This window comes from Populus trichocarpa, chromosome 9, assembly GCF_000002775.5.
Source record: "Populus trichocarpa isolate Nisqually-1 chromosome 9, P.trichocarpa_v4.1, whole genome shotgun sequence".
In the NCBI taxonomy this organism is placed as follows: Eukaryota; Viridiplantae; Streptophyta; class Magnoliopsida; order Malpighiales; family Salicaceae; genus Populus; species Populus trichocarpa.
In genome coordinates, this window is record NC_037293.2 from 8,543,709 (window position 1) to 8,568,013 (window position 24,305).

The following is a 24,305-nucleotide window of genomic DNA, read 5'->3' on the forward strand; positions in this document are numbered from 1 at the left end:
AGAAAATAAAATAATTCTTGTCTGTACAGCTGGGAACCATGCAAAGACCGTGTTGTTATTAATAATGCAATTGAATATCCGAACATTATTTTTTATTTTTGAGGGAATTTTTTTTTTTATATTTTCAACAGTGTAATCTATTTTTTTTTTTAAGTGTTTACGATTGTTTCTATTAGTGCAACCTACATTATGCCATAATAAGATTGTGCGTTCGAAACAAAGCAATTCCTAAAATAATTTTTAATGTATATTTAATTTGAAAATATATTAAAATAATTTTTTTAAAATAATTTTTCTTCTTAACTTAATGTGCATGAAATGATATGATTATTGGCAACTGGCAAGCAATTGATCTAACCAAATGGGAAATATTATGAGAAAGGAAATCCCTCGAAAAATTCTAGCTAGACATTTGTGACGAGGAAGCATGGCCAGGTTATCTTGTACATGAGATTATATTGACACCCTCTCTGCAAATAAATCCTTTCGAATGCCATTGCAGGGCGGCCATATAAGAAGTCAACACAGCCTGAGATGGCAAGTGTTCATAAATGGTTTCAAACGCAATAAAATAAGCACCAGGAGCAAGGACACCACCAATATAAATGAAACTCCATTGTTTTTTTTTTTTTTTTCTGGTTAGTGTTGATTTGGATTTTCATGAAGGGAATAGGTTTTGAAATGGTGCCTTGTCTCTTTGATGTGACCAACATATTATTCTACTTTCAGTTTTTTTTACAATATTAATTTATCTCATTTATTTAATTCCTTTTCACATATTTTTTAGAGTTTGTTTGATGCCGTGTTATCAATTACTTTTTAAAATATTTTTCGTTTAAAAATACATTATTTTTTTTTTATTTTATAAAATTTATTTTTGATATCAATACATTAAAACGACTTGAAAATACAAAAAAATAATTTAAAATAAAGAAAAAATATTTCTTTCTAAAATTCATTGTTCGTCACAAAAAGACCGCGATAAAAAAAAACGAGATTATATTTCAAACAAATAGAATTGAAGCCAATTTAGTTGTGGTTCAAAATATTTTTTAAAGTATTTTTATTTAAAAATATATTAAAATATTTTTTTAATTTTTTAATATTAATACATCAAAATAATAATAAAATACACAAAAACATTAATTTAATATAGATAAATATACTTTTACAAAACATAAAAAAAAAACTAAAGTCACTGCACTTCTCAACAGTTTCTTAATCAGGTGAAATACTGAATACACACTCTTTCCTTTACCAGCCCGGATTCATATTTTCGAACCGTTTGATTTTCAGAATTCACCGGTCATTAACATCACATTAGAATAAAAAATATCAAATGATTAAAATTAAAGATTAAGTATCAATTTGTAGACTGGTGGTGGTGTTTTAAGTTCTCAACGTCCGGAGCCTACACAGATCAACATTATACTTTTCAAAACTCTGATAGCGGTGATTTCTTAAGAATAAAATCATATAATACGAGTGCAAATATAGTGGTTTTAAAAAATCAATCCCAATTGATAAAAAATAAAAAGAGGGAAAAACACCAATCCCCTCACACAGCCCTGGCCTGGCCCGATTTCAGCACCCAGATTATTAAAAAAACCACTAGCCCATGGGCCAAACGGCCCGTATCTCCTGCATATAAAATCAGGACTTCACTTTTGCCGTTTCGTTTAAAATTTAGAACACACGAACAACAGGGAGTCAAAAAGCTTCTTCCGCACTCCATTCGGATTCTCTCTGTATATCTATCACACCTAAAGAAAAAAAGTAAAAACGGAAAGAAAATGAGTTTTGATTCTTCGCGATCCTCCTCTGCCAATTCAAGTCGAAAATCAAAGAGAGGCTTGAATAATTCGAATTCTTCAAATAATAAAAATAGCAAGCAAAAAACCCTCGGCATGGGTCGGGGTGCCAACTCTCTCTCCTCCTCTCGCCCATCCTTTCGCAACTCTCCTTTCTCCAATTTCGGCAGGTCCCCTCTCTCTCTCTCTCTATATATATATATATCATTTTTTTTTATAATAATTTTCAAGTTTTCTCTGATAATTTAATTTTTCTGTAGAACTTGGAATTTCACCATAAATGAACATGTTGCCTTACGTTCTTTTTAATGTGCTGCTTAATAATTTCTTAAAAACATAATTCAGATTTAATGGAACTTAATTTGTGAATAATGTTTTGTTGATCGTGTATTTGTGTTATAATTGTAATGTTTGACAATAAAATAAAATAAAATCGGGTGCAGTTATATGGTAGAGAAGAATAGGAAGCTTCAACACCAATTTGAAGCAGAGGCTTCCACTTCTTCCCATCCTGGTTCGAGTTCCGGGAAGCTGATTTTTCAAGGAGTCTCTATTTTTATTGATGGTTTCACAATTCCTTCGAACCAGGTTAATTTTTCATACATTTCGTTTTAATCTGCGATTCCTTACTGTTTGAATTTGTGTTTGATATTTACATCTGCTTCAGGAACTGCGAGCTTACATGTTGAAGTATGGTGGGCGATTTGCGAATTACTTTTCTAGGCATCAAGTTACGCATATAATCTGTAGCAGTCTTCCCGATAGTAAAATCAAGAACCTGAGGTTCACACTGTTATTGGTTTTATTTTCTAAAACTAATAAACATGGAATTGGAATTAATTTTTCTTTTCATTGCTGGTAATCCAATGCAGGTCATTTAGTGGTGGGCTCCCAGTGGTCAAACCTGAATGGATTTTGGATTCCATTGTTGCTAACAAACTTTTGAATTGTAAGTTGCCTGTTTTGTTGATCTTGACTTATTATTATAGATGGCATAGTTCTTCGATGGAGAGTAGAAATAAGCAATAAGAGAACGTACCAAATCTAATTTTCTAAAGAGAAATGTATCAGATAAAGGATTAGAGGATTTTTAAGTGTAAGTGGTAACCATGTTGAGGTTGCATTCTCCTAGTTTTCTCTATCAATGCTTAAAAAAGCAGCGTTGCTTTTGTTAGAAAAAATTGCAGGGGCGGGGGCAGTCAGGGAAGTGTTTTTTTTAAAAATTTATTAAAAGAATTGAAATAGGTGAATGTGTTGTCCTTCTTTCGAAAGAAGAGTTTGACTGTTACTTGGCAATGGGGTGCCTTTTTTTTTTTTTTTTTGCAGAAATATTGTCCACCTACTTGTATTGACATTAACTTGTTAATACTCAGCATGTCAATAACAGACATATCTTGATCAAAATCTAATGAATAATCCGTGAGAGGCCTTGATAATGATTGAAATGTAAATTTCTTTTGGCAAAATGGTATAACTAATAAAGTTTCAAATTTGATGAGCCAGCCATTGCCCTGAGTGGGCTTGAACGGATTCTGCCCTCTCACTTTCTCTGATGTTTGAGGAGTTAAAGTATGTTAAATTCATACATCTTGACTCTATGGAATTTATTGTGCTGTTGCTAGGGTTTCCTTACCAGCTCAACCAGCTTGCTAATAACCAACCAAAATTATCAGCCTTCTTTACCCTGAAAAGTAACCCAGTCCCGGAGAATGTTTTGACCGATGAAGTTTGTCAAGTGAACCTGGATCCAATTTTGAAGGGTGGCACCACAAAGGATGTGTATATTTCCGAAGTGGATGAACCCGTGAGATTTGCCGAGCAAGCCGGCGAACTACTTGATGATCCTAATCATCAACTCGAGGAGCTAAATGGTAGTAGTGGAAAATCTGCAGAAGTAAAGATGGCAGAATTTGGTAGTAGTGATGCAGAATATGGAAACAGTGTAAACAGCAAGCATCAATCTGGTCCAGATCTATTTTCTGCTTCAGTTAGTGGCTATTGCTTACACAATCAACGTTCGGATGGATCACTGAGTTCAGAACCTAGTGGGCCTTCAAATCGACGTCATTCAACTCTTGGGGATCCCAATTTTGTGGAGAATTACTTTAAGGTACTCGATTAGAATACTGACTGTGCACTATTGAATAAGAAGATTGCTGCACCCTGCGCTTCCTCTCTACTGTTTTTATCTCCTTTAATTTCTATTCTTTTAAACCACGTGCATGAATGATTACCTAGAACCTGAGCTGGTCCTCTTAAAATTGTAAATACTATTCTGGTATATCTTTGTGTTTATTATCTTGATGCCTTATCGATGTTTGAATGTTTGGTAATTGCAGATCTATATGTTTCTCTCATTAAGCTTAATATGATTTTCTTTCTTCTAACGAAAAGGTTTGTTTTGTCTGGCTATGCCAAAAGGTCATGGTAATACAGGCCTATGTGTATGCTGAGCAGAAATATTTATTGTTGAGGCATTTGGTTGATACTTTCTTTAACTTTCTCAGTACTTGAGCCTTTCCCTGAAAGATCAGAGTTAAAATACTAAAAATTTTCAGCCACCAAACTGAAAATGACTAGTAGCTATTTGGGTGTTACTGACCAATGATGCAATCGTTTTCTCAGTTCTCACAAGCCTGCTGTATCAGAATTTTTGTTATAAGTCTGCCTTTTAGATTTTTGTTACTAATGAGTACTGACATGGCATCCATCACTGTATAACTTTATTATTCTTAGTCTGTTCCTCTCCACAGTATCCATCCTATGTGTTTATGGCCTTGCGCATTTAATTCTGTTTATTAGGAAAGTAAATTTATTATTGTAGATTCATATGCATGTAGAATCCACAAATGCTTCTACCTAAGGACACTGAATGCATAATTTTCTTGACGAGTCATTTTTGTCATGTGATCACTCTCTTGACATCTTGTGAATTTTCCATTCCTCAATTTGTTGATAGTTTTGGGTACTCCCACGGTGCCTTCTTTGGTGATATGCTGACCGAGCTTTGGTTCTTGCAGAGTTCAAGGCTGCACTTCATAGGAACCTGGAGAAGTCGGTACCGAAAGCGTTTTCCTAGCTCATCAAGTGAATTTAAGTGCAGAAGCTCAGATCTCAACACCTCTGATAATTCTAACAAGTCTACTATTATCCATGTTGACATGGTATTGTTTTTGAACTTTCTCCTGCTTGTGTCTTCTTTCCTTGTGAATTAGTTAAGGTTCTCATGTGCCAGGCTTGTGGAAATTGGAAACGGGAAACGGGAAACGGGAAACTGACAGTTAAATGCCTATCTTCCTTGTTCTAAACAGTTCAGTATGCTAGTAAAAATAAGTTCTCCTAATTGTTTAAGGGCTAGGGTATATTTGGAACACAAGACCTGATAATTGCATTGAGAATATGTTATCTCTTAAGGCTGGCATGAATTGTCCAATAGTTCCACCCTATCACCATTTTCAATTTTAGCATATAAGCACTGTTGATTTAGTAGTAGTATGAGATTCAGAACTGTAAAAATAGTTGGACTTGGATGTCTTTTAGATATTTTTTTTGTCTTCCCATTTGTTTTCATGATGGTCATTGACTTTATATGCTGCACAGGACTGCTTTTTTGTTTCTGTAGTCATCCGGAATCATCCAGAGTTACATGATAAGCCTGTAGCAGTATGCCATTCTGACAACCCAAAAGGAACAGCTGAAATTTCATCGGCAAACTACCCTGCCCGAAACTATGGAGTTAAGGCTGGGATTTTCGTTAGAGATGCCAAAGCCCTTTGTCCGCAACTAGTCATTTTCCCTTACAATTTCAAAGCTTATGAAGAAGTAGCTGATCAGCTTTACAACATCTTGCATAAGCACTGCCACAAAGTGCAGGCCATAAGCTGTGATGAAGCATTTTTAGACATCACGGAAAAAGATATGGGAGATCCTGAGCTTTTAGCTTCAACAATAAGGAAAGAGATTTTTGACACAACAGGATGCACTGCAAGTGCTGGGATAGCTGGGAATATGCTCATGGCTCGACTTGCCACTAGAAGTGCTAAACCCAATGGTCAATGCTATATCCCTTCAGTAAGTGTGGATGAGTATCTACACAAACTTCCAATTAAGGCACTTCCAGGAATAGGGCACGTTTTGGAGGAGAAGTTGAAGAAGCAAAATGTTTGGACTTGTGGACAGTTACGCCTGATTTCCAAGGAATCTCTTCAAAAGGATTTTGGACTGAAAACTGGAGAAATGTTGTGGAACTATAGTAGAGGAGTTGATAATAGACTGGTTGGTAACATTCAGGAAAGCAAGACTATAGGTGCTGAAGTCAACTGGGGTGTCAGGTTCAAGGATCTGCAAGATAGTCAATGTTTCCTATTAAATCTTTGCAAGGAGGTTTCTTTCCGTTTGCAAGGATGTAGAGTGCAAGGGCGCACATTTACCCTTAAGATAAAGAAGAGAAGAAAAGATGCCGGTGAACCTGCTAAATATATGGGCTGCGGGGACTGTGAGAATCTGAGCCACTCCATGACAGTTCCTATTGCTATTGATGATGTTGAAGCTCTTCAAAGGATAACAAAGCAGCTCTTTGGGTCTTTCTGCTTGGATGTCAAGGACATTCGGGGTGTTGGCTTGCAAGTTTCCAAGCTTGAAAATGCAGACCCTTCTAAACAAGTGCTTGAAAGAAACTCTTTGAGGTCATGGCTCACCTCTTCCTCAGCAACTACTGAAAAAGGGTGTAGCATCAACAGTATGGACAAAGAGAGGGCTAGGATAGATTCTGAGGTGAAGAACATGATTGGAACTTCAGGTCAATTATTTCCTGACCAGACTGGGTTTTCTGCTCAAGTGGACACCAATTCATCAAGTGGTATTTCAGCACCACCACCTTTATCTCATCTTGATATGGGAGTTGTCAAGAGTCTTCCAGCAGAACTTTTTTCTGAGTTAAATGAAATTTATGGAGGGAAGTTAACAGATTTCATTGCTAAAAGCAGTGTTGCAAGTGAAAACATCAACAGTTATCCTAGCACCCCTTCAGCTGAAGGGCAAGAGCTTGCAGTTGACGGTGGTGAGGGACCTCTTGCATCTAATATGATTCCCCTTGACTTTGTAATGGTGGAAAATAGGGCAAAACAGCATATGATTGAGGAAGCACAAGCAGCACCTTCTGGGGCTGGATTGCAGAATGAGGCCATTTCCTCTGTAAGCCCTAACAACACTGATTTAATGCCTTTATCTCTAAGTCAAGTGGATGTATCAGTGTTACAACAATTGCCAGAAGAATTGAGAGGTGACATACTTGGACAGCTTCCTGCGCACAGAAAACAAGAGTTGACTTCAAATGCTGGATCACACCCTCTTTCAGAAAATCCTGAGGGAACTTTGATTATTAATATCACTGAGAATCAATCAAATTCCATTGCCTCTGTTTTGAATACTAATCTTTGGATTGGGAGCCCCCCACAGTGGGTTGATAAGTTCACAGTCAGCAGCTGCTTGATATTAAAGACTTTGGCAGAGTTGTATTACAAATTGGGATCAACTGGAAGTCTATCTCCTATACTGCAACGCATAATTTCTGAATGTCTATATCCTTTGGATGAAAATGGTGATGCTTGTGGTGAGGAAGCTACATATGATTTGTGTGAGCTTTTCAAGCAATATGTTAAACTAAAGACGGAGCTAGACCTCGAAGAAATTTATGTTTGTTTCTGTCTTCTTAGAAGGTATGTGCATGTATCTGATTGGTCTCTTTCTGTGTGTCTCTGTCTCATGTGCGTGTGCACATATGCACCTGTAGTTCTTGCTTCTCTCCAGTTCCCTTCGTTTGCAAGTTATTGTTGCTAGAGTAGGTGCAACTAGTTCTTTCCTCTGCAAGTTGGGTTTGGTAAGATTGATTATAAAGAAAAAGGTATTGGTAATGCACAATTAAGCATTGCATTTTGTTACCGCCTTTTGTAGTTGGTCTATCATGTTGACATAGTCTTGTATGTAAATTTCTCTGTTTCTCGTGTTTAATTTTGATTTTAGTGCTGATGTTAAGTGTGGCTTGGATAATTATGTTGGCAATATTGGGCTTCATGAATGATGATGCCATTTTATTTCTGGTCTTAATAAGCTATACTACTGCTGGATTTGTTCTCTTTATTTATATGGCAAATTCTTCTTCAAATCTTTGATATTTATCGCAAATGAAACTTCAATCTTGCCTCAGGTTGTCGACCAAGTCAAAATTCCTCCTACAAGTATACAATATCGTCTTTCCTTACCTTCAGGTTAGCACACCCACTTTTTTTATTGATTCTGTTGTAGATGTTTTGCATTTATCGTGGATGCAATTTTATTGTGGTTATATAATGATGCATACAGTTTCTCTATAAAATTCTTATTTGAGATGTGTATGAATAATTTATATGACAGTTGGTTAGAAGATTTGTTATGATTTAACAATGCTTTGTGGTTCCACCAAGTTGTATATTTGATTTTATAATACCCTATCAGGACCTGTTGCCCCATTGAAAGTAATTATTGCATGTTCTTGTGCTGATTGTCATTTATTTCAAGTGTTTTTTTACTTTTTTCATGCACAATAAGAATTTAATCCTTTTGTGCTTATATTGTGTCCTAGCATCTCATCATTTGTTCCATTGGATAGTATTTCTTGCTGAAGATTTTGCACTTTAGGAAGTTGAACTTGGTGTAGCTTTAATTTTACTTTGAGGTCTTCATTTGTTCTTCCCTTCTTCCACTTTTTTTTACGCCTTTATGACTTATGAGCCTCTTTTCTTTTATTTTCTTTTAATCCACAATTGGAATTCTGACTTCCTGTTCTTGTGACCTCAATCTTCTAGGCATCTGTTGGAGAAAATTATGGAGGAGGTTTGCATATTTAACATATTTATTACAGCCTTTCTGAAAGGACTTCTTAACTCCACTCATTTCCTACAAGTTGTAAAGTGAAGCAATTCATGGGGAAGAGTTATCAACCAATTACTTTGCTATCCCAATTTGGGGTCTCACATTGTTAACCAACCCTAAAGGTAAGATCAAATCTGATAGTTAGTAGCTTGGATTATATATTGCTGATTTTCTTAGGATCCATGGATCTCTGCTTTGAAGTTTTAGAAGTCCAAGTTTCTAGCATTTGCATCTAAACTTCTAGCTTTATCTTGTGACCATAAAAGCATATACACTACTTTTAAAAGTATTTCTTCCTGTTAAATTTGTTCTTACTCCAAACATCTGGATGAATGAATTTCTTGGATTTTTGTCTTACCACACCTTTCTATTGATGATCACAACAGGCTAATCCATACAAATGTTCTCGAAATTATTTGTCTTTATGACAGATGCCTCTTTACAGTCCCCCCCCCCCCCCCCTGATTTAAACCCTGAACTATAGGGTGTTTTGCTTGAAACCCTTTCAGTTAGATTCTGTCCATTTTCCATTATATAATATGAGTGGCATGTGTTTTTCTATAAAATATTAAAAATAATAAAAAACTTATAAGAAGAAATCAAGCCATTAATTTTCAGCTGTGTTATGATCAAATTATCATGAAGAAATCAATTTTTTTTATCGTTTTTCTTGGTGTTTTGAGGATAACACGTGGCTTGAACGTGGTGTTTTTAATGGCTAGAATGGACAGAATAGAACAGAATAGTGTTAGTCAAATCACTGCAACATTTGAAGGTGTCAATCAAAAAAGCTTTAATTTAGGGGGTGTTTGCACAGCTTAGCTAACCACAACATTATTGTGATTTTCCATGACTGTGCCATAAGCTTTATCTTTGTGAAAGTGCCTGCATGATTAGTCTCTCCCAGAATGCCCAACCATCTTAGTTGAGTACCGTATGTGTTCTCATAAATTAATATTTCATTCAATGATGGTCTGATTTCTTAACCTATCACTGGATTTTAACATGAAGCTTTGCTGATTTCATGCCATTTAATGATTGCATGAATTCATATTTGATAGCCGTGAGCCTGCGAGTTTGAAATTTGATCGATCCATCTTGCTATCATGAAGAATGATTGTTAACACCTAGTTTAGCACAAATTTGCTAACCATGGTTTTGGTTTCTCATCTCAGGTTCCCAGAGATGATTGAACTTCTGATCTGCACTCATCTTTGAATGGAGTTGCACGTGTGCTCTTGGCTTGAGACTCATTACCAATCTTGCAGGTGATTCCCCGATTGAAAGTATATCCTGAATCACTGGATATTATAGCTATCACTGTTACTATTTATAATGCATTCAGATAAAAAATCATGTGTTTCTGGAAGGTTTTGATTTTCATCCCTTTTTTGCCAATTGCAGCTATGTGGTTTTGGAATGCTTTAGTCATTTAAGCCTTCTAAGATTGGTATTATTGCTCCAGGCCCGAGTATTTATAACTTATTGGGCACGCCTGATGTTGATATGGAGGATCATTTCTGTAATCAACCTGAAGAACTTGGGCCTGTGTTTATGAAAGGTTGACCCGGAACTTTGGGGAAACTATCCAAACTGAGTGGAATGGGTCAGAACCGGGCTTGCACATCCCAGTGTTCATTGTGCTACAATTGGATCATTGGTGCCAGCACTTGGTGCATTTCATTTTCATAACCACCCTTGTGCAGTTTCTGGTGGCCCATGAGCATTGCCTCGGAAACACCTCAGTTTAAAGGTAGCCTTTTTCTTCCTGGTGTGAATCCTCACAGATTTCCTCGATTTATAGAAAATCCAGATTATAATATACTAAATGGTTCCTTCCGAATTGCTAAGCACAGTGGGGTCTTAAATTTCAGAAATAGTTTTAGCGATTGAAGGAACAGATCAATAGACATGTGCATCATCACAGTGTGTCAGTTCAATCCATTGAAGTGCAAAGGATGTTACAAAGTCGCCCAGTTGAGTTAGATGGGTTTGATGCAGCACCGATAATGAATCGTCTTCTTGATGGTTTGGTGCTCCAGTTAAAAAATCTGCATTGTTGGTGGTTGGTGACTATTTATGCTGCATGAAAGCTACCGGCATTCAAGTTCTTCTTCATGTTCCTTCATCCTGAATGAAAATCTAACCGAATCCGCCATTACCCCTGCGGCATGGAGATGGTAACAACGTTTTAACTAGCATCTTAGTTAACCATGAGCATTAATATTCAGTCCTTGTTTGTTTGTATTAAAGTGGTTTTCTAAAAAACACTTTAGACGCTTTCCGACCGTTCGGTGGACGGTGACTTAGAAAATAAGTCAATAGAATGTGTTGTCCAGTAAAACGAAAACACAAGGGTTTTAGAGGGTTTTGTGTTTTCCTCTTTTAAACTTGGGAAAACACTTTCTCATTTTGCTCGGTACATATTACTACTATTTAAACTATTTTGAAGTTTATTGTTCATCAATGTTTGTTCTTTTTTAATTTGCAATATTAATTATAAATAAATAATGATTAAGATATACTTCATTCGAGTTATGGAATATTTATATTTAGATATTGGTTTGAGGTATGGGAAACACTTTTCATTTTGTAGGTTACATGTCAGCTTTTGCAATTGATTTTTCAATGTACATCAAAGAGATCATAAAGTGTTTTCGAATCATTTTTAATATAATAAAAGAATTCATTTTCCAAGTTTATTTTCCATTGAATAAATGAGGCCTAAAAAAAACTAATAATTAAAAAATTTACTATTTTAGAAAGTTTAATCGCTCTAAAATGTTGTTTTTCTAGTTCATTTTTTTCTACCCAAACATCATATAAAGGATTTCTAATTTATTTTATAATCAAACATCATAAAGTATTTTGTTTCATTGAAAATTACTTTTCTTGGAACTCATTTTTAAAAGAAATTAGGCTGACAAAAGAGTACTCGATAATTATATTGTTAGCACTTATTAGATAAGATGTACACATGTTGCTAGATAAGATGATCTAAATAAATAAAAAATCAAAGTTCAATAAAAAAAATTTCAAAAAATTCCAAGATAATTCGGGTTAACACTATCTATTTTTTAGAATAACAAAAAAGAAACTTTATCTATATTTTTAGAATAATCAAATAGAAAAAAAAAGTGAAAAAATAACAAAGCTTAAGAGCTAATAATTTATTGCAAAATAATAAAATTAATTTTTTATATAAAAAATAGAAAAAAAAAACATTCGAGTCAACATGGGTTAACTTGACTAATTTACCATCTGTGACATGAGATTAGGATTAAAAAAAAACATAGACTTCCAAAAGAAGGACCCAACAAAACAAGCCCAAACTAAATAAAAAATATTGTCAACGAAAACACAAGCTGACCAGAATTAACTTGACCAACCCTCTCTTGAAATAATGAAGTATAAAGAGAAGCGAAAAAATGACAAAGTTCAAGGGAAAATAATTTTATGCAAAATGATTAAATTAAGATAAAAAAGTAGCATAAAAAAATTGAGGAAAAAAATTGAGTCAACCTGAGTTAACTCGACTAACTTGCCACTCACGACATGAGATCGAGATAAAAAAAATTAGACTTATAAAAAAAGGACCTAGCAAAAAAGATCGAAGCTAAAAGAAAATATTGAGTAATAAAATGAAAGCTAACCCGAGTTAACTTGATTAACACGCACCTGGAATAATCCAAAAAAAAAATGAAAAAATACATAACTCAAGGCCAATAATTTAACACCAAAGTATAAATTGTATGAAAAAAAAATAAATTTCATAAAAAAAACCGAGAAAAAAAATCTAAGGCAACCATGATTAACTTGACTAACCTATTATTTGGAATATGAGATCGTGATAACTCAACAATAAAAAAAAACACAACAAACAATGAAGCTAGAGACTTAATAACCAAATAACAAATGATGATTTTTTTTATTTTTTTTAATAAAGAACTGCCCTGTTGAAAGGAAACCATAAAAAAAAAAAAACAAAGTAAATTATCTAAGCATAAAACAATTTAAAACCTAGACAATGCAGACCAAATATTGTATAAAAAAATAAAAGAAGATATTAGGGGCTAAATTGTAAAACAAAAAAAACTAAGAAAAGGGTAAAAAAAAGGTTATTGAAAGAATAAGGACCAAAACTGGATAAAAAACCAAATGAAATTAAATGTTAATGGAAATTTTTTTTAAAAAAAAGATAAATCAAGAAAATTATAAGTAAATAGCAATAAGAAGAACGAGGACAAAAAATAAATTAAAAAAACAAATGCAATAAAATGGAAAGGGACAAAATTGCAACAAAAAAAATAAAGAAAAATATAAAGCACAAAAATAGAGCAATTTAAAGTAGAGGGACCAAACTGAATAAACAAATGAAATTGAATATAATGTCCAAGGATGAAATTGAAAAAAATCCAAACTTCAAAAAGGTTTAAAAGCAAAATAAACAGTAATTAAAAGAAGAAGGATTAAAATAGATAAGATTACGAACCGGAGGACACAATTATATTTTTCGAAGTTCAAACGGGATTTTCTATGGAATGAGAGAGAAAAGAGAGAAGAAAGAAAAAATTTCTATCGCAACCCAACCGAACCTCTTCGTTAAGCACGTGGCACACTGCCGGAAAGAAGACGACAGGCCGCTCCTAACACCATGGCGGAAGCAGGATTAGTTGATGTTCCGGCTCTCATGTGCCATTTGAATAATGTGGAGGCCATCATGTGTGATATATATATTTTTTTTAACAATGTTCTTAAATCTAAAAAGAAAGAAGAGCCCTTCACTTAAAGATTAATTTTTTTATGCTCTAAAGAACAAAATAATATTTATATTGTAGCAGAAAAAAAAAACACATATCATTTTGCCCCCAATCAAATATGCAATGCTGTATGTATTTCATGGAAAAGATATTTCTATCCCCAATTGTATACTTAGTTAATTTTTTTAGCAAGTGCAAAATCATCTTTACACTACTTCAACCACAATAAAGTATAAACTATGTTTTGGTGAAATGTAAAAATTTAGTTTTTTTTTTTTTTTTTTGTAATAAATTTGAAGTTCACTATTAGTCACTGATATTTCCTTCAATAGATTATTCTCTCCTTCCTACTATCACGTCCATGAGATCATCACTTTTGCAATTCGTTTCTTACCCTCTACATCTTGGTAGGGAAGGCTGGCGCTGAATTATGATTTTTCAATCCCACCATCCTTTTCCTTTTCTCCAAAGATATGAGATATGGTCGAATTTATAATCTTTGAAATGTCCTTTTGTAGCAATGAGGACCGTGGACTGAAGACCAGAAAGTATTGCTAACAACCCTGAAAGGTATGAAACCATTACCAAACACAACAGTTCCCTCCACGGAAAGAATGGAGAATTGACCCTTTCAATAGGTTGATTCTCATGTGTGTCTTGCTGGCACGTGCTCTGGAATTGGAGATCAACCCCTGTCATGTGACTGGACAGCCTAACAAGCTGGGCATTCATACAGGTCGACTTACTGCGGGTTCTTTCCTTCATATCCCCATAATTCAACTTGCTGATTTTTAGGCCATTGTATACAGTCAAGATTGTAATTTAGTCAGTAAGTTGAACTTGAATTGTATTTGTTTTCAAAAATTTTCTAGTTTTCTTTTCCCGTAGATTTCCACTCCCAATTCGGCAAATATTACAATCGTTCTCGTCTGTTAGGCTCGAATTTACTGTAGGAGAAAAACATGAAACTTGAAGCATTGGAGATGAAATCTCTGTAGAAAAGTCTCGTTGATGTTGTCAGCTAAGCAACGTAATGCTGGGTTCTCTAAACTAGATCAGGTCTTCTTCATTAGAAGGTCACATCAACATGTTCTTTCACATAATTTATCTACTTTAAAGTTGTGCGGAGAGCATTAGTAATCTTTTCCTTGTTGCTGAATATCGGGGCTTAGAGTTTGGCGGCATGTAAAACTGTAACTTCTAATTATTTTCTACCCGGCCATTTAGGCCCCGCCATATGCCTAGTTGATTGCGGCATAGTGGATACAGAATAGGAAACTACAGAGAAAGTCTGCTACGCCCTACTCAATCTATGAGATTTAGACGAATGAAAGGAATTTGGGTTTGTTCAATTGACAGTAGTAATGGGAAATGGACACAAGGCATTAGGGACTCAATGGGAGTAGGTTGGAGTTGGGGGGGCCTGAGGAAAGGGGACGAGCCCTTGCCTTTTTGTTAGGTGAAAAAAACACTAGTATAAGATCAGGTTAACGAGACGAAACATCAAAAAGGAGAGTTTTGTATCCTTATCGAGCAAGAAAATATAGAGTTTTTCAATTCTTGCCTGACAAATTGACTCGGCTCGTATCCCACCTCAATATTCTCAAAATGTCAATAGTCAAATTGTAGATTTGACAATTTGAAGCACCAAATTCAAACGTACGCATGAGCTACACAACAGCGTTAACCGTTTGCCATCAAGAAAACATAAACACTCTATTTCTCTCTCTCTTTCCCTCCTAATATATAAACAACGATCCTCTCCTCTCACTTCTCATCACATTGGATAACAATAAATAACTACACCCCTACCTAACGCTAAGCCAGAGAGAGAGAGAGAGAGATAGAGAAAATGAGGTGCCGTTCATTTGTACTAGCTTTCAATGCTATTTCTATATTGATCTTCTTCCTCTTGCTGTCGTACACCATGCACGTTGAGGGTAGGCCTGTTCCACAAGGACACTCTTTTGAATGGGAGAAGGGTGTTACACTTAATATAAGGCAAGCTCGTTCGGGGCCAAGCAATCGCGGACGTGGTCACTGATATTTGAGAGCCAGTATTCCGGTGCTTAATCATTTGTTTTACCTCTTGATCGTATTCTTCTTACAATTTTTTTGCGTTCTTCTCATAGAATCAGACATATATACAGATAGTCTGAATCAAACAAGGAAACTCTATGATGCATATGCAGTTAAGAATGTCGGGGAGACTCTCTCCTCGTACAACATGGTTATTCCTTCTCTAGATCTCTTTTGCGACTTAGATATTCGAATGCAATTTGTAAATGAATCTGTTGTTCAATGATTCATGCCATTCTTTGCTTGATTTGGGAATTGCACAAAATAAATAAAGTTTTGTCTTCTTGTTGTTCATATATAATGGTGTACTCCGTTTTTTATTTTATTTTATAATATTAATAATAATTATATTAGTGTATTTTTTCGAAAGAATAAATCTAGCCCGATTTTATCCATGATATAAACCTCAATGAGATGTTGGGATTTCCCTCTGCTTAACATCATTTTTAAAGCTGAATATTACTTTTCTTTTATAAAATTAAAATTTGAGGTCCATGCGCATGCACTTTTATTTCTTTCTTGTAAAGTTAATCTAACACTGTATTTTGAAAATTGTTTATATCCCGATCCTTGGTTAATGATATGATGAATTTGTGTTTCATTTTTTGTTTTTTTTTTCGTTTCTCATCTTCAACGTCCTGTATTTATGTGCTTCTTCTGATCTATCTACCCTGTCCTAAACAGCTTCATGCTTTCTCTCGCTCTATCTCTAGCCTAACAAACCTTCAAAAATGGCAGTAAGAAAATCACTTCTGTGCTTTCTCCACCAGAACAAGTTCTAAACTTGTTACCTTCAAGTGTCACCTGCTCTTTTCTTTTGCATTTCGTACTAAAAAAATGATAAAATTCTTTGTGGTGGACAGTTTAGCAGATCTTTTAAGAGACTGGGGAGGGCAGTAGCCTCCCTTACGATTTGTCATTTTTTCCATCGTATATACATTTAAATCCCTGTGATTTATAGTATTCAATTATACCCCTACATTTCAAAATCAATTTGCAATTAAATCTTTTATTTATAATTTTTCTTCTTTTTAAAAGCTAACCCCTCCCTTTATACGCACATATATACATACGTACACACACATTAATCTCAAGCAATAAAATACACATTTTAGAAGAAGAATGCTTGCAAGATAGCCTTTTTTGTCAAGGAAAAGTTATGGTTATTGTAAAGCTTGATGAGCTCAATAAGTTTAATTGTTTTGAAATATTGCATAATTTTTGTTTTGATAACTAAGAAAATGTTTGACTTAAGCAGCGAGCATGATCGAGCTGGTTTTAATTACACAGAAATTTCAACTATGGAGGTAATTACAAAGAAAAACCTTTGGGATGAGTCCTGTATTTTGCTTTGGTTATTGGTTAATTTATGGTCTTTTTAATATTTTCTTGATAATTATCAAAAAAAAAAAAAATCCTTCAGGACGACAGCACATAAGATATATTTTTTATTTGGCATGATCTTTTCAATTTACTACTAGTAGCAAATTTCATTCGTAGTAAAAGAAATCACAATAAAGAACTTGTTATATATGACAAGAAAAAAAAAAATCAACATTAAAAGACTTCTTTCTCCTCCCTCTCCATAACATCACAAAATCCCCATAATTTTATTCCATTCTACAAATATTATAGATCAGCAACAACAAGCAATATAGTGACTTGTAACCATTCCAAAGTTGGTCCTTCCCTAACAACTGCACAAAAAAATCATCACTGTAAGAATCCTTCATCAAAGCATTAAGCTCAGCAACAGACACCAATCTCTAATTATACCATGCAATACTCAAGAAAATGAGCCGTAACCCTCATCGATCCCATCGTGGACCTGAACCTCTTTAACCCGATATAAGGGTACTGCCCGCCCGGCCTTTAGTCTTACATGATCACTAGGCGTGTCATTGTTGCCAAACCATTGCTAAACATGTGTGCTCTCATGATATAGGATTCCAATAAATTTCTATCCTTACATCTCCATTATATATAATGTTCAGTATAGTCCGAGCTAACTCTAATTAAGTTTGGATGGGTTTTAGCTGCTGATCCGGAAAAGCTTTGCACGATCATTTCCACTTCTTGATAATTTTTTCTGTCATTTTCACTTTGTTCGAACGTTTTTCAAATGAACTCCGAGGCCAATTGTAAGGTTTCTTGGCTCTGTAAAGAATCCGCATTTCATTTTCAGATCTTTTGCCTCCGGGGGTGCCGGTGGCATTGTTAATAACTTGCAAAAGTTGCCATGACAAGGAGGATGTAGAAAAGATTCATGAAAGACATTTTGCCTTGAGAATCTTCGATTGTCATGTGACGTACTTGGTTCTTCGAACTCACATTTATCGCTTTATATTGATAATCGCTTACAATAGGTACCTATGCAAGTACTGTTCTCCTCGGTATCAACATTCCCGAAACTGTTATTAATTGGAACCATGTACTTCGTTGGAAAGTACGTACGTAGCAAGAATTTGTTCCCCACATATCTGGTGTGTATATTTTGCAGCAAGAATTTTGTTTGCAGGAATGGTTCTAGCAAAACATGACAAATATTAGAACATATAATTGTAGTTTCACTTAACAATTGTGGTATGGTGTTCTCTGGTCTGGTCTGTTAGCTGAATTGAAACTACTAAAAAAGTTAAAAGTATCTATGGAGTCCATGTTAATTGAGTAATGATGTGTTCTGACCTGACCACCTCAAAAAGTTAAGGACCAGTTCCGATGGCCGGAGAACCAACAAAAAAAACCCCACTTCCGCTCCTGTAAAATGATAAATAATGAAAAAACGATATACATTTGTCCTTTGAAAAATAAATTAAGATTCGCCAGGCTTTAGAGTTAAGACCCAGCTTTCTTATGGGCCTTCTTGGGCCCTAACACTATGTATTATATTTCTTGATTCCACCAAAACAAACAACATTTGGGAAACAACTGGCTTCCTAGCCCAGATAGTCCTATGATAAACCAGGCCGTTTTTTTTTTTTTTTATATATATATATATACTTTCTAGATTTCTTACTAAAGTTCGCAATTCCACATGACCATGTAGTGCATTCGTGTTTCTGTAGGCCTGGTTGCTAAATACCAAGTTAATATAGATGGAGCTGCCCAACACTTGCCAGATGGGTTTAAAGGTGAACTACCCAAGGCCCAAAGTATCTACTTCCTTATAAACTATTAGTCCCCTCATGTTGTGGGCCTAGTTATAAACTATAGTTTATAAGGCAACTACCCAACACTTGCCTTATAAACTACCCAAGGCCTAGCTATATAATGATATTTTGAATATTACAGACAACAATTAATTTTTTTTTGCTAAAGCTTTTATATGCTATTTAAAATATTACACTTGTATTGATTTTATAGTAAAAAAAGTTTGAGTGTGTGAGAAAAAATAAATTGACTCAGTTTAATCTATTCAATCCATAATTCAAGCGTTGTCTTGAGTAGTTTTATTTTGTAAATTTTAACGCAGCGTATAAAATATCAAAATGCCAAAACCTTTCAAGAATTTTACAATCTCTTGTTCAAAAAACATGTATTTTGAACAACAGTGATTTTGGATTCCTTCAAATACACTGGAAAACTTATCTTATTTAAGGCTTCCACAACTTTAGATGAATATTGCAAAATGGAGAATATATGTATATATGGAGTGTTAGTTAAGGTGATCAACACTATTTGGAAAAATAAAATACAAAGCCCAAATATATATATATATATATATATATATATGAATATAAAACGGATACACGGCCTTTGAATTTAGTGGCAAATTTATTTATAATTTAATTAGAGGGCAATCCCTCATTTAGTTGTCTTATTTCTACTGGTATACATCAAAGGTATATGTTGCTATAATATAATGGTACGTGATGCATTCTTAGTTCCCAAAATTGGCCTTGTAGTCCCTCCACAACTGATCAACAGGCTTTCCTAGCAACTCAACAAAGAAGTTATCACTGTAAGTAACCCTCATCTTCTTGTTAAGTTCTGCCACAAACCCATTTCTAAGATCATTGCAGTAGTCCAGAAACCTAGCTGTAACATCATACCCTTGATCCCAACTGTCACCCTGCCCTGGTTTCACCCAATGGCTAGGTGCATAGTTAGCTTTTAGCCTCATAAAATCAGCAATCCCTTCAATCAATTCAACAGGAGCTTTCGTGCCCGCGGACCCATCCCATTGCCAAGTGTGTGCCATCTCATGGTAAAGCACACCATTGAAATCCCACTTGATGTCACCTTTAATGCCTTCAATGTAATCGTCACCTACATGAATTTCGTTGTTGCTTGCGTAGGCGATCCTTTCCATGTCGTCGACAAACAAGGACACACGGGGCACGTCCTTTCTGTCTGCTTCGGTATTTTGCTGGAAGAGTCTCCAGAAGAAGATAGTTGCTTGATCCATCGTCTTTATGGTGTAATTGTCTCCAAGTTCGTTACTGAATCGGATGCCACCAGGGGTCGTTGGAGCCCGATTGGTAACAGTGTACTCCACGGCATTGATGCCATTTAGGGTCGATAGGGTTAGAAGAAAGGCGAGGAAGATAGATAGGCAAGCCATGATGGTGTTCTCTTTGCTTGATCAGTGTGTTGTGTTGCTCTGCCCTTTTATAAAGATTTGGTTTACTAGGCCTACTGAATAACGTTGAATGCTTCCGTCGTTTTGAATTGTTTAAAGAGATTTTTTTGTATTTTTTTAATTAACTTCTGAACAGCTTGCGTACATCTCTTTACATCTCAACTAAGATTTTGTGGATACATGTGCTACACCGGTAAAGTCTCAATTTTTCTCTGTTGAGAAAAGAAAAAAAAACTTCGAATTTATCTCTCATTGGAATTTGGAAATAAGTGCAAAAAGAGGTCAAGCGAGGGAGCCCTACTATTAAAGAGAACACAGTCAGTATACTTTTTTTTTTGGCTAAGGTGCTGCTTTCCTTGATGTGGAAGGTTCAACATTTCTGTTACGAAAGCATTTAATTCCTTGGGGAAGGAGGAAGGAAACTTCTTGTAAGACCATTAATCTCGCTAGAAATATATCTAGAAACTAGAAACAGTTACAGATTGATCTGATCTAGAAGTAGTACGCGTTAGGTTACGGGCTTATCTTTTATTATAATAAAAAAATATTATAAAAATTTAAAATTTAAAAATGTTACTTCGGAGTGGAATGTCAGATTCAAAAGCGTTGAATTTAATTGCAACGCTACGGCTACAATAATATTTATAATATTAATAATAATATTTAACTTATTTACTAAAATTTTTATTTTTTTAATCTTAAAAAAATATGGTTTTTCTTCTATAGTAATAATAGTTTTTTAAAATTTATTAATGATGATGATGATAATAATAATAATAATAATAATTTTTAATTTTACACTTCAAATCAAATCTATGATTATTTTTTAATATTGATAATAATTTTTTTTAAATTTATTAATTATTTTATTAATAATATTAATTATAATAAGAATAATAATATTTATAACACAAATAATACTATTTTTAATATTAATACTTTCAATTATAATAAAAATAATAATATTTATAACACAAATAATACTATTTTCGGTATTAATACTTTTAATTATAATAAAAATAATAATATTTATAACACAAATAATAATATTTTTTATATTAATACTTTTAATTATAATACAAATAATTATATTTAGAAACGTAAGACCCAAACACCTTGGGGCTTGGATTGTGACGCAAGACTCATTAGCCTTGGGTCCTAACGCCGGACCTAAGAAAATTGGGTCCTGACACCAGACCCGAGAGAAATGACACCTGACACAGAGCCTAAGGGAATTGAGTCTTGACGTAGGACCCATTAGACTTGGGTCCTGACGCAGGATCCAAGAAATTAGATCTTAACGAAGGACCAATAATTTTGGGTTAGGCGGGACTGCAAGACCCAAGGGATTTGGGTCTACGCTCTAGCTACACCCAAGCTCCTTGAGTGAGACGCTCATTTCCTGCCCCAAGTTTCTTGGGTCTGAAAGGGGATGCCTGACCTAAGTTAATAATAATAATAATAATAATGATAATTGATTTTACCATTTAAATCAATTCTATGTTTTTTTATAGTAATAATATTTTTTTATAAATTTAATAATATTAATGAATATAATAATATTTATAATATTAATAATAATATTAAACTCGCCTGATCTAAGTTCTTATAATATTTATAACACAACTAATACTATTTTTAATATTAATACTATTAATTATCATAAAAATAATATTATATATTTATAACACAAATAATAATATTTTTGATATTAATACTTTTAATTAGTATAAAAATAATAATATTTATAACACAAATAATACTATTTTTAATATTAATACTTTTAATTATAAAAAAATAGTTATATTTATAACACAAATAATACTATTTTTAATATTAATACTTTTAATTATAATAAAAATAATAATATTTATAAAACAAAAAACCTAAGACCTAAGAACCTTGGGTCATGACGCTGGACTCAAGAGAAATATAATAATAATATTTATAAGAAAAATAATAATATTTTTAATAACCATAACAATAATTATAAAAAAAATAACAATATTTATAATACAAATAAGAATATTTTTAATTTATTCATTATTATATTAATAATATTAATTATAATAAAAATAATAATTTTTATAACACAAATAAGAATATTTTTTATATTAATACTTTTACTTATAATAAAAGTCTTGGGTCCTGACGCATGACCCATTAGCCTTGAGTCCTGGCGCAGGACCTAAGAGAATTGGGTCCAGACCTAGTGCTTTTGGGTCCCCAAATTTATTGTGTCCTGTTGTGCAGCCGAACCTAAAGCTATTTTGGTTCATGCCCCCACCATGACCCAACTCTAATGGGTCCTGCTAAGGACATGACCCAACACATAATTTATTTATGTATTTAATAATACATATAATTCAAAACTACTAAATAAAAAATCTAAAAAGACAATAAAACATTGATAAAATTTTAAATCTCATACACTAATGTTATAAAATTAAAATATCTTATATTACCCAAAATAATATTCCATTATAATATTTATAAATTATTTTTTAATGAATTTTATTGTTCAAAAATTCTCTTATATAATACAAATATATAAAGTATATGATGTGAATTAAAAATTTATAAAGAGCTTCATCAACTTTAATAAGATATATTAGAGAAAAAAATTAAAATTTTTTAATTTTTTTCAAATACTTTTTGAAATACAAAAATAAATATGCCTTAATAAGAAAATTCAACACAACCTCAAATGAAAAAAAATTATGATCACTCAACTTTTAAACAATATAAAAAAATTCTATCAATTTATTTCCTCCTTACTGTATGGAAAAAAATTACATGAGAGAAAAGAAAAAAAATTATTTATTGGTCCTGCTCGCAGTAGGAGCCAAGGCTGATGGGTCTTACGGTGGCTGGACCCATAGCTATTTTGGGTCCTTCTGGGGGCAGGACTAACTCGAATGAGTCCTGCCAGGCAAAACCCAACTTAATATATTCTTCTAGGGTGTGGCTGCGCAGCCAGATCCAATCTCAATATATATAAAAACAAAATTAAAAAAAATACAAAAATATTAAAAATATTAATTTGAAGTAAAGAAAACAATAAAAAAAATTCAATTTTTTTTCAAAGTATTTTTGAAACGCAAAACCAAACATGCTTTAATAAGAAAATTCAACCCAACCTGAAATGAAAAAACAAATTATCATCACTCAACTTTTGTATAATATAAAAAAAGTCATATTAATTTATTTCCTCTTACAGTGTGAAAAAAAATCAATAAGAGAAAAGAAAAAAAATTTCAAGAGAGAAAAAAAAATAAAATTGGAAATATCATAAAATATATTTTTAAAAAATATATTGAGATACTATTTTTTATTTTTAAAAATATATTTTTTTATATAATCACATAAAAAAAAATACAAAAACATCATAATATGAATTAAGAAAAAAATATTAATTTGAAGTAGAGAAAAAAAAATAATAATTGATTTTACCTTTAAAATCAAATCTATGTTTTTTTATATAGCAATAATATTTAGTTTAATATTTAACTTGTATGTCCAAGTTCTTATATTTTTCAATCTTTAAAAAAAATTTATGTTTTGCTTTGATGGTAGTAATAATGTTTTTTTTTTAAAATCTGGTAATGACAATAACAATAATAACAATAGTAATAATAATTCTTAATTTGACCCTTTAAAACAAATCTATTATTGTTTTTCAATAGTAATAATATTTTCTACAAATTTATTAATTATTATATGAATAGTATTAATTATAATAAAAATTATAATATTTATAATAAAAATAATATTATTTTTAATAATTGAAACTGTTGGACACATATTTTCACTTGCGATGCATTCTTTTCCATAGAAACTGATGTCATTTAGGGTTAGAAGACAATCGAGGAAGATAGATAGGCAAGCCATGATGGTGTTCTCTTTGCTTGATCAGAGTGTTGTGTTGTCCTGCCCTTTTATATAGATTTGGTTTTATAGAGCTGAAAACATAGTTATTAAATTCGGAATAAGCCTAACGGGTTGACTTGGGACTTGTTCGACCTGGTGGCTGGACCGGTCCGGATAAGACAAAAGACCGTGATGAGCAAAAATCCGGCAAAACCTGGTTGAGCTGTGACCTGGGCAACTCAACAAAACCAGGTTGAAATTTTTTTTTTCAAATATGTTTTTTTTTGCTAGAGA

The 24,305-nt window shown here is 33.2% G+C and overlaps 2 protein-coding genes across 8 annotated transcripts; one reads left to right on the forward strand and one right to left on the reverse strand.

Moving 5' to 3' along the window:
- The first annotated feature begins 1,694 nt into the window (after nucleotides 1–1,694).
- On the forward strand, nucleotides 1,695–11,242 carry LOC7490072 (DNA repair protein REV1). 7 transcript variants are annotated; one of them, XM_024608745.2, is made up of 12 exons: nucleotides 1,695–1,981; nucleotides 2,255–2,399; nucleotides 2,479–2,594; nucleotides 2,684–2,760; nucleotides 3,434–3,921; nucleotides 4,832–4,975; nucleotides 5,412–7,528; nucleotides 8,017–8,077; nucleotides 8,654–8,842; nucleotides 9,896–9,988; nucleotides 10,125–10,473; nucleotides 10,577–11,242. In XM_024608745.2, the coding sequence occupies exons 1-9, from the start codon at nucleotides 1,794–1,796 to the stop codon at nucleotides 8,693–8,695; spliced, it is 3,378 nt and encodes a 1,125-aa protein (XP_024464513.1). In that variant the 5' UTR covers nucleotides 1,695–1,793; the 3' UTR covers nucleotides 8,696–8,842; nucleotides 9,896–9,988; nucleotides 10,125–10,473; nucleotides 10,577–11,242. The 7 variants fall into 7 exon arrangements, with proteins under 7 accessions (XP_024464513.1, XP_024464512.1, XP_052311826.1 ...); XM_024608744.2 differs by having other exon boundaries at nucleotides 10,595–11,242; XM_052455866.1 differs by having other exon boundaries at nucleotides 10,186–10,473.
- An 8,072-nt stretch (nucleotides 11,243–19,314) lies between these two features.
- LOC7457563 (uncharacterized) lies at nucleotides 19,315–20,193 on the reverse strand. Its single transcript, XM_002313115.4, has one exon. The coding sequence runs from the start codon at nucleotides 20,121–20,123 to the stop codon at nucleotides 19,440–19,442; it is 684 nt and encodes a 227-aa protein (XP_002313151.3). The 5' UTR covers nucleotides 20,124–20,193; the 3' UTR covers nucleotides 19,315–19,439.
- Nucleotides 20,194–24,305: the final 4,112 nt, after the last annotated feature.

Coding starts and splice junctions, on each gene's coding strand:
- LOC7490072 (XM_024608746.2), top strand. CDS start 1,794: ATGAGTTTTGATTCTTCGCGATCCTCCTCTGCCAATTCAAGTCGAAAA. Junction 2,400..2,478: donor TCACAATTCCTTCGAACCAG/GTTAATTTTTCA, acceptor CATCTGCTTCAG/GAACTGCGAGCTTACATGTT. Junction 2,761..3,433: donor TGCTAACAAACTTTTGAATT/GTAAGTTGCCTG, acceptor TGCTGTTGCTAG/GGTTTCCTTACCAGCTCAAC.
- LOC7457563 (XM_002313115.4), bottom strand. CDS start 20,123: ATGGCTTGCCTATCTATCTTCCTCGCCTTTCTTCTAACCCTATCGACC.